At 50.5% G+C, this 13,277-nt stretch overlaps 5 protein-coding genes across 5 annotated transcripts; all 5 read right to left on the bottom strand.

Annotated features, from left to right (window-relative positions):
• Positions 1-192: 192 nt before the first annotated feature.
• TEOVI_000026700 (uncharacterized protein) lies at positions 193-681 on the bottom strand (the record flags this gene model as incomplete). Its single annotated transcript, XM_067221446.1, has 1 exon — positions 193-681. One exon carries the CDS (start codon positions 679-681, stop codon positions 193-195), a length of 489 nt encoding a protein of 162 aa, XP_067077547.1.
• Positions 682-2,446: 1,765 nt separating this feature from the next.
• Positions 2,447-4,321, bottom strand: TEOVI_000026600 (U-box domain containing protein, putative; the record flags this gene model as incomplete). The annotated part of the gene is made up of 1 exon (XM_067221445.1): positions 2,447-4,321. One exon carries the CDS (start codon positions 4,319-4,321, stop codon positions 2,447-2,449), a length of 1,875 nt encoding a protein of 624 aa, XP_067077546.1.
• A 1,422-nt stretch (positions 4,322-5,743) lies between these two features.
• On the bottom strand, positions 5,744-9,235 carry TEOVI_000026500 (uncharacterized protein; the record flags this gene model as incomplete). Its single annotated transcript, XM_067221444.1, has 1 exon — positions 5,744-9,235. One exon carries the CDS (start codon positions 9,233-9,235, stop codon positions 5,744-5,746), a length of 3,492 nt encoding a protein of 1,163 aa, XP_067077545.1.
• Positions 9,236-9,555: 320 nt separating this feature from the next.
• Positions 9,556-11,091, bottom strand: TEOVI_000026400 (Nucleoporin; the record flags this gene model as incomplete). Its single annotated transcript, XM_067221443.1, has 1 exon — positions 9,556-11,091. The coding sequence occupies one exon, from the start codon at positions 11,089-11,091 to the stop codon at positions 9,556-9,558; it is 1,536 nt and encodes a 511-aa protein (XP_067077544.1).
• A 386-nt stretch (positions 11,092-11,477) lies between these two features.
• On the bottom strand, positions 11,478-12,620 carry TEOVI_000026300 (uncharacterized protein; the record flags this gene model as incomplete). The annotated part of the gene is made up of 1 exon (XM_067221442.1): positions 11,478-12,620. One exon carries the CDS (start codon positions 12,618-12,620, stop codon positions 11,478-11,480), a length of 1,143 nt encoding a protein of 380 aa, XP_067077543.1.
• Positions 12,621-13,277: the final 657 nt, after the last annotated feature.

Raw genomic sequence — 13,277 nt, 5'->3', positions numbered from 1 at the left:
TATATATATATATATATACAGACATGCATGTGAGCACACCTTACTTTTGCAGGGACGCTGAATGAACTGCTGCCACTGTACAAATCAAAACAGAAACTGTGGCCACGTACCCACTGCCACACAACCGTGGTAATTTCTCGAAGAATCGGCATCGCTGCCCACGATACTAACAACGACATTCGCATTACATCCTCACTGCGATGACCCCTGCACTCGTAAGTGCTCCTCGCGCTTCCTCTGCGCCATCTCGTACCGCAACCTCAAAATGCGGTTCCGCTCCTGTACGGCAGCGTAATGCGGCAGCAGGAACTCCACCCCCACCCAGTACGCAAACCCGACACCAACAAAAAAAAGACCCACCTGCAGTTTACGGAGTGAAGATACCTTCCGAAGCACCTCCTTCTGCCGTGCTGTGACTTGTCGCTCCACCACACCCTTAGTCATAATCTGCTGCGCCCGCGAGGAACTCTTCACCTCAAAAGGGCGACTTGTGGACTTACTTACGAAACGGTGTGGCTCCGCAGCGCACCTTTTCCGCTCCTGAAGTTCCTCTGTTGTCAGACCAATATCTTTGGAGGGATCCTTTCGTGCCCGTTCAGCAGCCTCCCGCAACTGAGAGCTGCATGCCGCCGCTGCCGCAACGGACTCACGCGGCGATTCGAAGCCGTTACTAGTAGTCATGAGCCCAACTGCCGCAAACGCGCACCAGTAATGAATACAGACCCTACGAACCACCAGCGCAGATTAGCGGAGTGTAAAGAAGAAAAATGAAAGAATAAGGACAAATTTCGTAAAAGAGAGCGAAGCACGAGGAGGGTAATAAAGCAGAGAAACGTGGCAAACGCCCCACTGGGTATCCGGCCACGCCCCGCACATACCAAAGCGGTTCTCCGTGCATAAAATGGGTAGACGAGATTATGCACGTGCACGTGCGTATTCATGTGTGTGTTCATAGATATTAATAGTGGTGAAAAAGCAACGCCATTTAAAAAAAAAAGGAAGAAAAAAAAATGCACGCATAGATATGCCTCCCATCCAAGCGGTATGTTCGGTGGAGGCACTCCCTCCCCTTCCCCTTGTGCCAGCACTCGTCTTCTCCGTGCAGAATGTTTCCGATCCCGCAACGGCTCATAGCCCAATCAGCACCAAAGAAGGGAAAAGGGAACATATCACAGCAGTGGCAGCAGCAGCTGAAAAAAGAAACAAAAGGAAGAAAAATAGGAGTGATACTGCAGGTAAACAAATAAAGCGAGGATCAACGAAAAAAAAAACAATGCAAAGTGAACGTGAACACACAGAAAAATGGAGAGAGTGTCCACATTCGCAATATCAGCCGAAAGGTGGACGTATGCAACCAAAAAGATTCGGGAAGAGCGTCACAGCAGCAGCTGATGCGAAAGAAAGCGGGGTAAGAATGGATATAAGCTTGTTACCGCTTAATCTCACGTATGTACTCATATATATATATATATATTTCCCACCCCTGCATCGTTCATACTATCTTCTCGCACAAACGCACGCGCATACACCTCAATCCAGTCAGGAATATAAAAATATCGAACGAAACCGCATTCGAGCCTTCATCAGCACAGAACGCGCACTCTGCGGCGGGTTCGGGCAGAGAAGTGCCCAACTCGGCCCCTACGTTCAAATCTTCAGCCTGTTTTCCTTTCGTTCCTACCTCATTTCAATTGAGCCACCCACACTTCCTCCTTTTATAGCTCCACACCCCATCCCTTCCCCCTAGTCCCGACACTTTCCACCTTCTCCACCAATGGCTTACATCCATTCCAAATGGGCATGTCTTCCCACGTATATTCATTCCATCCATAACACGGGCAAGGTCAGGGTAACCATCATGGACACTTCTTTGCCTCCCAACACAGTAGGACGTACACAGGTACGAATACAAAAAGGGGATACTCTCAAACCCAGTGTGGTTCAAAAACAACGTGCTCTTTTTCTCTACATCCCATTGGTTTGCAGCCTCCCTCATATTACTTATACCTTGCTCTAAACGTGTGACACAAACACACACGCAAACACAAGCACACGAAAAAGGAAAACACATCCGAGCATCCGTCTCCCATCCTGCTTGGGCCCCACAAAAGTTGCTTATTGCCAAACAAGAAACAAGGCCTCTCGCGCACACTCAGCTCCCGAGCATGCACGTCGCCCCTTTCCTTTTGTTGAGCGTGGCCAACCGTCAACATACCACTACGGGGGCGGCGCACGCCATATGATCCTTTTGTCCTTTTTTTATTACCTCGGTTCACTTTCCGCAACACACCTTACCTATATATACGTATATAAGTATAAACATATGCATATATGAGTGCACCAGTGGCACAACTTCCCCCGAAAATCAAAATGACCGGGGTTCATATCTCTACCCAAAGAGTATCAGATATTCGCCTCCCCCTCATCTGTGCAAAACTCTATACCACTAAAAGTCATAAATATCCACTTCATTCTCCTGGTTAGGTGCCGTCATGCTCTGCGCAATCGTCTGCCGCATAATGAGCGCCGTAATCTCTTTGTTCGGCCGCAACTCCGTGGCGACCAGCGGCTTACCAGTGACGGGGCACACCGAACCGTTTTGCTCCAACCATGCGAGGATCGCCTCGTGATCGAAAGTGTGACCGTGTGGTGAAACGACGGGCTTCTTCATGACGTTTCCAGTAAGAGCGCACAGCATCCTCTCGTCGATACCAATCGCGGAGTTGCGGTCCACAGGTTTTGTGCGATTTGACGGAGCAACAGGAACGGCAGCATTGTCAATGGAGATCTTCTGGTCCGCTGCCTTCCGATGGATTGGTGGTATGTCCGCAAGATGGCTCCTTCCGACAAAGCATAAATCAACGGGCGCCTGCTCAGGTGTTGAGGCGGGGACCGGAGCCGGCGCTGACGGCTGGGGTGGCGGTGGTGGTCGTGGTGCACTCTGCTTCTCAACGGCAGACTCCACTTCGCTGAATATTTTCTCCAACTCGAGGAAAGTTGGCGTCCCGCGCTCAACAAGCGTGTCGGGCTCCACGGTTTTAAGGGCGTTGTGCCAGGCCTGGATAAAAGCTAACCCGCACGGTGCGACCTCTCGCTTCAAGAAGCCCGTCACGCTCTTGACGAGCTCAGCACTTTGCAGCTGCGGGAACATATCCCCTGTCGGTAGGCCCTCATCACCACCTAGAGCGTCTATATTTGCTATAAGGTGGAACATGTCCACATATACACGCATCACCGCATTTGCCAGTGCCGGGCTGCCCAGAATACTCTTTACGGGGAGCTGGAGCATATCATGTAGGTACGGGAAAAACAGCCGGGTCTCTCGTGTATGACATCCCATACCAAATGTGCAGAGGGAAGCGAACTTGTACCCTAGGGACATACCACGCAACATTTCCACGCTAGCGGTCGGCTGAGGTAGTGACAACGATTTCTGCAGGGAAATGCATTGCAGCTGGAGGTATACCGTCACGGAATGGTCCAGGTGCGTGGTAGAAAGGAGAATGTGCTGGCGCCACTGCGTGCCACCGGTGGAAGAGAAGCGGAAAATGTTCATTACGCACCGCATCGCACTGCACACGGCCACATGGAGAAGGGGCGTTACCTCCTTGACGTTGTCCAACTGCTCTGACAGAACATCGTCAAACACTTGAACGGCATTTAAGCGGAGCATCAGTTTGAGGATGCCGTCGATCTTCTCAGTGAAATCCTGGCATGAGGCGTCCTCTACACCCGCAGCATCATTGAAGTACGCTTGCGGCTGTGTGAACCCGAGAATAATACTTATGCAGTTACAGCGGAGTGCAGGCTCGTATGGAGGCTCCTTCAGCAAAACGGCAAGCATTAATTGCACTGAAAACTGCACATTACCATCGGTAAATTCAAACACATTTGCAGCCTTAAGCTTATAGCCCGTCACCCGCATGAGAAGCACAGCTACGTGCTCTGTCATACGTCCAAGTTCGGGATTGAAAGGCAGTGCCGCGTCTGCCTTTATGGACTCCTCAAACACAGCCTCCAACTTGTCCAGCAAATCGAAGATGCAGTTGCGCACAGGTTTGTACAGAGCAAAGTTACTCACAATGAGGCACGCCCGTGTTTTCTTCTCTATGGGCAATTCACTGACATCAGGGTTGTTCATGTATTTCTTTATAAGGGTGTCAGCGACACACCGTACACAGTGCCTCGCATCCTCAATATTTTTGCCGAAGAATGTTTGAGAGTGCGTTTCATCGCTCTTATCGGCCCAATAAATCATCTCCTCGGTAGTGAGTACCTTACCATCATTGAGGCGCTCCAAGAGTTTCTTAACTGTCGCCATTGTTTCCGTTCACCCACCCTTCTTAAGTTAACCTTTTTTTAGAAAAATGACCTTTAGCAAGCGAACTTTTTTTCCCTCTTCGTCTTCTCTCTTTGTTGTGTTCCTCCTTTTTACTTCCGAGAACTTTTCGTTTTTATTATTTCTTTCCCTTATTTCAGTATCCACACGAAACAACAACAGAGAAAAAAAGGAAAGATGGGGAAGGAATGGGTGCGAGTGCATGAAATGGTACGTGTATCTCCTTACCTCCATATGGATTCACAAAAGGGGTATTGCTGAATCATTACAGGAACATATTGTTTCATTGACACCCTACACATTCTAACGGCACGCATGCCAATATATGCGTGTGTACGTGTGTGGAAGGAAGACTTACTATCGTTGACAGCTGATGAGCGTAGCTCAGTCTCAGTCCACATCACACACAACAAAAACTAAACATGCAGAACCGGAATAAAAGGTCCTTGAGGTTAGTTTTGTGTAGGAGTTTGTGCTCGGTCGCTCTAATCAAATAGGAAAGGCGGCAGTCAGTCGGTAAGGGTGCTCACATGAGAAAGTCAACTCATCCTCCCTCTTCCAAAGTAATGAAGTACGCATTAGGTTCAAAGAAAGAGCTGATCACAAAACCTCACATGCACCCCTCCCCTCTTTCCTCCCGCAACCCACTACTAACGTACACACGTGTTGAATTCTGTAAAGCAAGCCAGTGAGTGTCCACCTGGCCCAAGAACCGCTTAAATGAAACAATATGCAACAAAAAAAAGTAACACCACGCATCGAATTACACAAATCTTTCAAGGGCAACTAACCTGAGATTTTTACCCCCCAGCAGGAACTGGAAAACAAACTATGGGACACCAACACACATTTTCCTACATAAAGCCACACACACACACACGTTGGCGTGACGTCGTATTACCCTCCAGTAGCGGTCCTGAGGTATGGCACGTGAGGAGGATAATAAAAGAATTTTAAGAAGGCGCGGTACGCATCGATAGACCCATTGCGGGGGGGAAATAAAAAGATGGACAGCATTATGACGCCTTACAAACACGCCCATCCCCCACATTTTGAAACCCGTAGTCGGTGCAACGAGGAGCAAGCAGAAACAACACAACAACAGTAGAGTGATGGTAAGAGCAACGGGCGGAACAAAAACGACGATAGGCTCCAACAGGGAGTTGAAATTGTCAAAGCTATACCGTAATCACATGACGTATGATCGCTTTGCGCAAAAGGTACAAGGGAGGAAAGAACCTGAAACAAAAAAAGAAAAAAATGGAAGTACGACAATAACCATGACGACTGGAGACTATGAGGAAAAAGCATCACGGCAATCCAAAGACCGCGACAAACTGCACCCTAGCTTTTCACAGCCTTACATATCTGCGCTTCCTTCACCATTCGAATACGCCCCTCGCATTAAAGACTGTAGCAACGGAAATCGGTTAGCACGCGCTTGGTAGGATGTAGAGCAGCTGCAGAAGGATTCCTTAAGTGTCGGCTTGAACATACAACATGGTCAGCAGACCACAAAAGCTTTGCGAACGCCCCACACCTGCGAGTTAATTCGTTCCCATGGGCCCACAACTCCCAGAACCTACTCAAACACATTGATTCACCGCCATCTACTCCACCTGTTGGTGCGCACGGTATACAACGAATCCGGTGCGCTTCGGCGAGTTGCTCAAGCACCTTAGGAGTACAACCCCCGACCTTCAAGCTAACATCGTGCGTCACAAGTACAAGATCCCCATGCTGCGCAAGCACACTGTCGCTAAGACGCAATAATAACTGAGGCGGTATGGGAATGTTGCGTTGAACGTACAAGAGAAAAGTAATCCGCCGACGCTTGGAACTCGCCTGATCACAGGTATGGGTGACTAGACTATGTTCGGTGTGGGCTCGGCCCAACGGGAAGGTTCGAAAGACAGCTCGACTGACAAACCAAGCATTGTCAAACGAAACCCTCCGTATACGTTCCGCCACGCGAGCAACGATAAGATCGGCCGAGAGCATCTGATCAATTGAAAGATAAAATGGAAAAATCGACCTGCCTGCCAGCTCGTGGAGAAATGTGGAGGCACATGCGAACTCCCTCGAAACTTGATCAACAGCAGACACACTCCCCTCGCTGCCGACGGAAACAACAGTCATAGGAAGTCTACGGTCCGCGGCACGTGAGAAAATATATGGCGCCGACGAAAACAGTCCCTCTTGCGAAATGCGATCCCACGTTACCTCCCTTCTTCCACTCTTTCCCGTTAGCCCCTTGGCCCCATTCAGTCCCGAGCCCTCAAAGTAGCTAGAAACGGCACCGTGGACTGTGTTGAGGCAGGACTCATCTGCAAGGGGTACGATAACATCTTCGGGTGGCGCAAAATCACGAAACAGGCAAGTGGCAGCGTATTGTGACTCCAGGTCAAGCCCGGCAACATTAAGACCAACAATTGTCAGAAGCGTTAGCCACGTCAAAAGGGACCAGTATGATGACAGTATGTACGAAAGGGGAATGTTTACGGCGCAACGCCGCTTCATAGCCATATGCTCGGCGAACGTCATCTTTCTTGATTGCGAACTTATGAAACGCCACATGTTAAGCGTCGTTGCCATGCGCGAGCGCGTTGTAGATGTGGGCAACTGTAGGTCGATTGCGGCGTTAAGGACGTAAGTGTAGCGGGGGTTCATCCCAGACGACTCGCTCAAAACATCCCGCAGAATCATTACTGCCGCCCACGGGGAAAGCATCAGAGAAAGAGACGTGACAAGATAGCGGAGCTCCGGCGGGATATCGTCCTCAGATGTAGCGATACTCCTGCCCTCATCACCTATCCTTGTGGATGTTTCTTTGGTCATTATGTTAACCAAAAGATATATCTTTCGGCGGTACTCGTCATGAATGTTGGGCAAAGACATATGTTTGCTCACGAACGTAAACAAATCATCACTCACCACGCTGGAACTGCGGTGATGAATTCCTCTCTCGTCAACAAGGGTCTTCACCAACTCCTCAACAAACACAACAAAGCGTTCCCGCAGTGAAGTTAATGACGATGGCGACAGCAATGGATACCCTTTCCTAAACGTCATGGCACCATCGGATCCAAGGCCCCCTTCGCTCGCGTCGGGGCACTCAGTACCGGTTGTTGTGATGATGCACGGAATGTTGTTCTTACCACGTTCCACAGCCTTAGGAAACAGCGATTTGCGCTGAATCCCACCACCGCCACCAAGAGCGGCCGCTTCAGCGACACTCGATATGGGGGACCTTCCATATTGACGTTGATACCTCGACTGCCGCCCATCCCTGACTAGTGACCGCATAACCTCCTTGAGATAATCATAAGAGAGCACAATGAATGACCACGGGCTACCACCCATCACCTGAAGCTGCTCCAGTTGCTCAAGCTTTTTCGCATCGAAGGGGCAGTTTCCAGCGGTTTGAGAGGAGGACTGACCCAACCCACTCCCTTGTCCCTCAAAAAGACGAACTCCAAGGGCGGTGATGAGCCGAAAGTCGTCTTCTGTGAACGACTGTACGTTGCGATGGAGTCGTTCCCCAAGTCTGGTAAGCACCTCATTAAACACAATGAAGTAGAAGTCGTCCACCTCGCTAGAATCAAGGAGGGGGAACAAAACATCCACCACCACATGAAGATCCAGACACTGGGGTGAAAGGAGGAATGATTTCTCCAGTAATGTGATGGCCTCCGTATGACTGCGCAACGTCATGTGACGAAAGTGGAGGTGGCACGAGGCGGAGTTGGGAACCTCTCGCAGCAGCCACAAGGTGAAATCCGGTAGACACGAACTACCCACCGGAACAGTATAAAAAGATGCAAGCGATGCCACCCTTGCGCGGCATTCAACTGCAATTTCCCTTAAGACGCAAGTAAACCTACCCACTGGAAGGGATTTAACAAATGCGAGAAACTCTGTGATGGCTGCAAACAGGTACATGGGAGGATCCAACCCCGCACCACTAGTCCCCTGCGCCTCAAGCAACAACACTCCCACCATGCGTAATAACAGCGTAGCCCCTAATACGTGACGCAGCGTCGGCTCAGGAGCCGTTGCAGCCACCATGCCCCCCTGCGATCCCGTCTCCAGCAACACATCACGCACCACATGGCAGCAAAAAGGACGCGACTCCACGCGGTGCATTGCAAAGAAGCATGCGACAGCAGCATCAGACATGTCCCACTTCACGGAGCCCTCTCGCATCCGCTTCTCAATGACCTCAAAGTGGCTCAATCCCAAGCCCTCCCCTCCTACTGTGTGGAATGCAACGTATAACGCTTTGAATGACGGAATGCAAGCAAGCTTGTCGGATAGCTGCACCCCATCCTCACGCAGCCACTTGATACGGTGCTCTTCCTCCGGAGTTAAAAGCACCCGCGCAATCCAACCCCCTGCACCTTCAACCGCCTCTGGCATGCTCTGACACATTCCAATCCATCGAGCATCTGCTAGAGCCGGGCCAACCAACTCCTCATACCGTACCACTCCTACAAGCTCCTGCAGCATCTGCTCCACTTCTGCGAGCTTTAGCGAAAACACAAAATCGTCACGCTCCAGCTCCTCATCCGATGACAAGGTTGTTGATGCCTCGCCACGGTGTGGCGACCGGTACAACAAGGCGGAACAGCAGCACTTGTGCATCTCGGGTTCAATACTTTTACCAGAGCAAGAAAGTAAATTTTGCGCGCATACGCCCGGTTGACTGTTACGCATCCTGAGCACGGAGTAAGCAGAGCGGCGCACGGTAATACCAGCATCTGATAAATCGCTTGTTGGGGGTGAAACCGGCACTGTAAGCGGCCCTAAATCGTCAAAACGGTTGAAACTCTTTATTGTCAACCCCCCAGCCTGTTTTCTCCACAGGCGATTGTGCAAAAAGGCAGAGTGTGACATCTCATCTACCGTGACTTGAATTTTAGCAACCGCGTTGCAATATGGGAACGCAAAATCGACCCGGAAAAAGCAAAGTAGTAAGAGAAAGACGAAGGCAATTTAACGAAAGCATAAGGAAAGAAAAGGAAAGAAAGGGGGCAGCCCCGGCATGACATAGTTGGAGTAAAATGAAGTAAAAACTGCAGGCGGGTGGCTACCGAAGCGGTCAACACCCTGAAGACAACATATGTCAGACCCCGGCTACAGCAGGGGGACGCCGGCGGCGGAATCAAAGCAACCCTGCACACATGCACCGTTCGAATACCCTTGCGACGGAGGTATTATGAGCGACCGGTTTTGTTCAGGGTCTTCCTTGGGTCAGCAGCAGAGGTCCCCGCACCAAATATGGTGGCGCCTCCGATTGTACCTAAAGACTGGGGAGCGCCAAAACCGGTAGCTATGGTGGAGGTTGACGATGTTGCGCCAAGAGTCGCTCCGGCAACTGAAGAAGCGGTACCGGAAGCAGTTGCTGTTGACAGTGGTGCAGCTGCCGGGGCGGCTGTTTGATACTTTCGCTCGAGAAGAACATCGTACTGCATCTTGCGTTCCCCGTTGGACAAGGCCTTTGAGCGGTGAGGAAAGGCAGAACGCCTATGAATATCACCCACAGTGTCTTGGTTAACCTCCGCCGCCGCTGCACCGGTAGAGGAAGGCAACAAAAATGGTCTCCGAGGCCCCGCAGACGACTCTGCTTGCTGATGCTGCTGAGCAAGAAGCAACTCCGCCTCTGATGTCCCGTAGTTGTGAACAAAGAGATCGCGGGCGCTATCAGCCCTCGTGTGAAGCCGCAGTGTCCACGCGGCCAAATTCAGAAGGGTTGTTAACTGGTTGCTCAGAGATGCGTTTATCCGAGAAACGGGATGTGCCGACGCAGCCGAGCCCAATCCAGGTGGCGGAACATCAGGCAATTCTACACCACCAGTAAGTTTTGTAAGAAACTCGGAGGCAGAGGCGCAAGGCGGCTCCGGTGCGGCGTTACTCCTGCTGGCATCATCGGTAACTGGACCCCTCACCCGCCGACCACAGGGCACCACCGCGGCCTCCAACTCAGAGACAGCTGCCGAAATGGCGTCCATGCATCCCTGAATTTCACGAAGAATACGTTGAAATGGCTCAGATGCGGGTTTTGGCCTGTTACCACCAGCACGCTGCGTAAAATCAATCTCAGAAAGCGGCTTCCAAACATTCTTCATATAGTCAAGGATGTCGTCCTCACATTTATCCAGGGTTTGTCCGAGCCGATGCGCTTGAACCTCACGTTCAAAACACTCCACACGAATGCCATCAACAGCGTTCTCCCCACTTGCGAGTTGATTCATCTTTTTAACCAACTCTCTATAGCTAGGTGCAGGAGTTGCATTCGGTGTTGCGGAATCCGTCAAAAAGGCCTCAACAACCTGCTTAGCATCGTGTTCCGCTTGTATGAAGTTGTGAAAGTCTGTGAGATGCTGCTGCAGAGGAACGGGAAGGTCTTCAAATACGACGTCATCACGAAGGATGGAAAGGTTAACACCATGAAGCCATTCGGTCGATGAACCTGGACCTTTAATACCCTTGTACTGAGGAAGGTGAGGCTGAGCGGGGGTAGCAACAGTCGTGCCGAAACCCTTACCAGCACCGAATCCACCAAATGTGCCAGTGGTTGTAACGGCAGCAAAACCACTCCCCGTTGCGGTTCCGAAGCCACCAAAGTTGCCTGTACTCCCCGTTGCTGCAGTTCCAAAGCCAGTACCTCCCGTCGCCGTCACTGCTCCAAAACCACCCTTCGCCGCGGCGCCAAAGCCGCCAAAACCACCCGTTGGGGCAGTTGACATCATTACACTCTTCTATTTTGAACCTTCCCTGCGAAACAAGCTGAGTATAAACTAGAAATGTTCAAGCAGAAGTCAAAGGCAAGCCCCCTCCATTACACGCAAGGGTTTGCCATGTAGACTGAGGCTACCCACCAAGAGAGCAGTATCCACGTGAGGTTCGCAACGAGCAGAAGGAAAAATCTATGTCACCTGTCGCGGTAAAAACGACCCAGCACAACACGTACGTGGCACTAAAGCCTCGCTATACAAGCGAAGAGCTCGTGAAAACAAAAAGAAAGGGAAAGGGGGTGCAATTCTCGCTGGCAACAAAAGGGAAAACACACCGATAATAGTGCGCCCGCTGACCCGCACACCTAACAAGATGTCAAAATCAGCACACCACTCTCAACTTATATCGCAGGCCAGAGACCAAATCTGCTCCACGCAGCACGGTAGGCAAGGGCCTTCCCCACGCGATCCTCACGCCGCGGAAGCGTCGTCGCAACGGCTTTTACGTTAATCCTTCCACACCCAACCGTGTTAACAGAAAGCGGTCTCATTTTCACATGGCACGCACCACCAGCGGCGGCGGATGTTGTCTGCGGCCGTGAGCGTTGTTCTCCTTTGCAGGATAAAAGAAATCTATAAGATAGGGTCCTACACAGTTCGCAGTGACCCAGGGCACCATCACAGGGACGTCTTTGCCGGGGGGAGCGACTCCTTCGCCGTTGAATGGAGGAATGATGTCTATCACACGTGTCCAAATGGCGGAAAAAACGAACCGCTCGGTCATCGTAACTCTTCTGAGGCGTTCCCCAATCCTCACGTTCCGCTTCATAAAGGTACTGTGGCAGGGGGAGAAGTATTTTATCTGGCCCCTTGCCACACATTATCAACTTCTTCAGTCGGCTTCGGCACAGCTCATTCCGCACTCTCAGGGGTACACACCTATCAACAACCTCATTGCTAGGAAACCAGACAACACCGAGTAATTCTTCCAAGGCTTCCAAATGTCTTTTATAGCGCTCACCTGGCACATTACCACGGTCTTGCTGGCAGCCTTCTGCATTGATGAAGGGTGGCAATCCAACCTCAGGTTCGTAGCCCATACCAGTCGTGCAAGAGGAAGAAGGGTCTTCCTGGCACATGCACGAATGGCTGCCGGTGCTCGACAACGATATAATTTTGTCCCTAAAGTCAACAGGAAGGCGCTGCTGACTTGTGTCGACACTACCCGTGCCCTCCGGAACCTCCCCCAATGGATAAGATCGTGAGAGCTTAACCGCGTTATCCCCACACAGGAAGGGAACGGCCCCCTTCTCTAGACTCGTTCTCGAAGCCGTCTCCGAGGCGGGTTCGGAGGCGGTCAGTGTGGTTGATGAGGAACCACTCGTCCAACGCAAATTCAGAGCCTCACCGAGCATGATGTCTATGCTTCTATCATCAAAGCCCAGTGAAACAAGTGTTGTCCTTACAACGTTCATGTCAATGTTACCCCGTGCCAGAAGCCCCGCCACATAATCAATATAGCAATCTTCCATCCTCCTCAACATGATCGAAACAGCACAGGTAATATATATTCTTTGAATATATATAATATTTTGCCTTATACACGTGAAGCAAATGGTATGCACAAGAATCGTGAAAAATTGAAAAGAAGAAATGGGTTTGGAAAGCATACTGGATGCAAGCAACCACGTATACGGTTGAGCAATAACATTTTCTTGTGAAACAGCAGAGCACTTCTGGAATGAGGCGCACATGAGCACAAATATGTATATGGTTGTGAGTGTGAATTAACCGCGGCATGTAGTGCAATCTCAGAGTCTGCATAGCAGTCTGCTCACTGTCATATCCCAAAGGGAAAATGAACGCCCACCAGCAGCACAAACCGGGTCATTCCCATGTTTCTCCACGCGTGCAAACACACACACACACACAGGCAAAACTACGCCGATATTACGCAACCGAACTCATCAAGGCTGCGCAAGGTACCCTAACACCGACCAAAGCATTCAAATGCAACCCAACTCGGCAGTTGCGCCGAATTTCCGTACACACACAGTTCTAAATGATAAACTCGACCATCATAGTCATCCGACTTGCAAAAATTTAAAAAAAGAACTTGAGAGTGTTGGCAACACGGATGTTCGATCGTAAAAGATAAGGAAGTTGACAGTGCAGCAGAACTCTGAAAAGAAACGGGAGTG

Source organism: Trypanosoma equiperdum (assembly GCF_001457755.1).
Source record: "Trypanosoma equiperdum strain OVI genome assembly, contig: ctg_144, whole genome shotgun sequence".
Classification (NCBI taxonomy): Eukaryota; Euglenozoa; class Kinetoplastea; order Trypanosomatida; family Trypanosomatidae; genus Trypanosoma; species Trypanosoma equiperdum.
The sequence above is the reverse complement of the archived record's forward strand: the minus strand, read 5'-3'. Positions and strand labels throughout refer to the sequence as shown.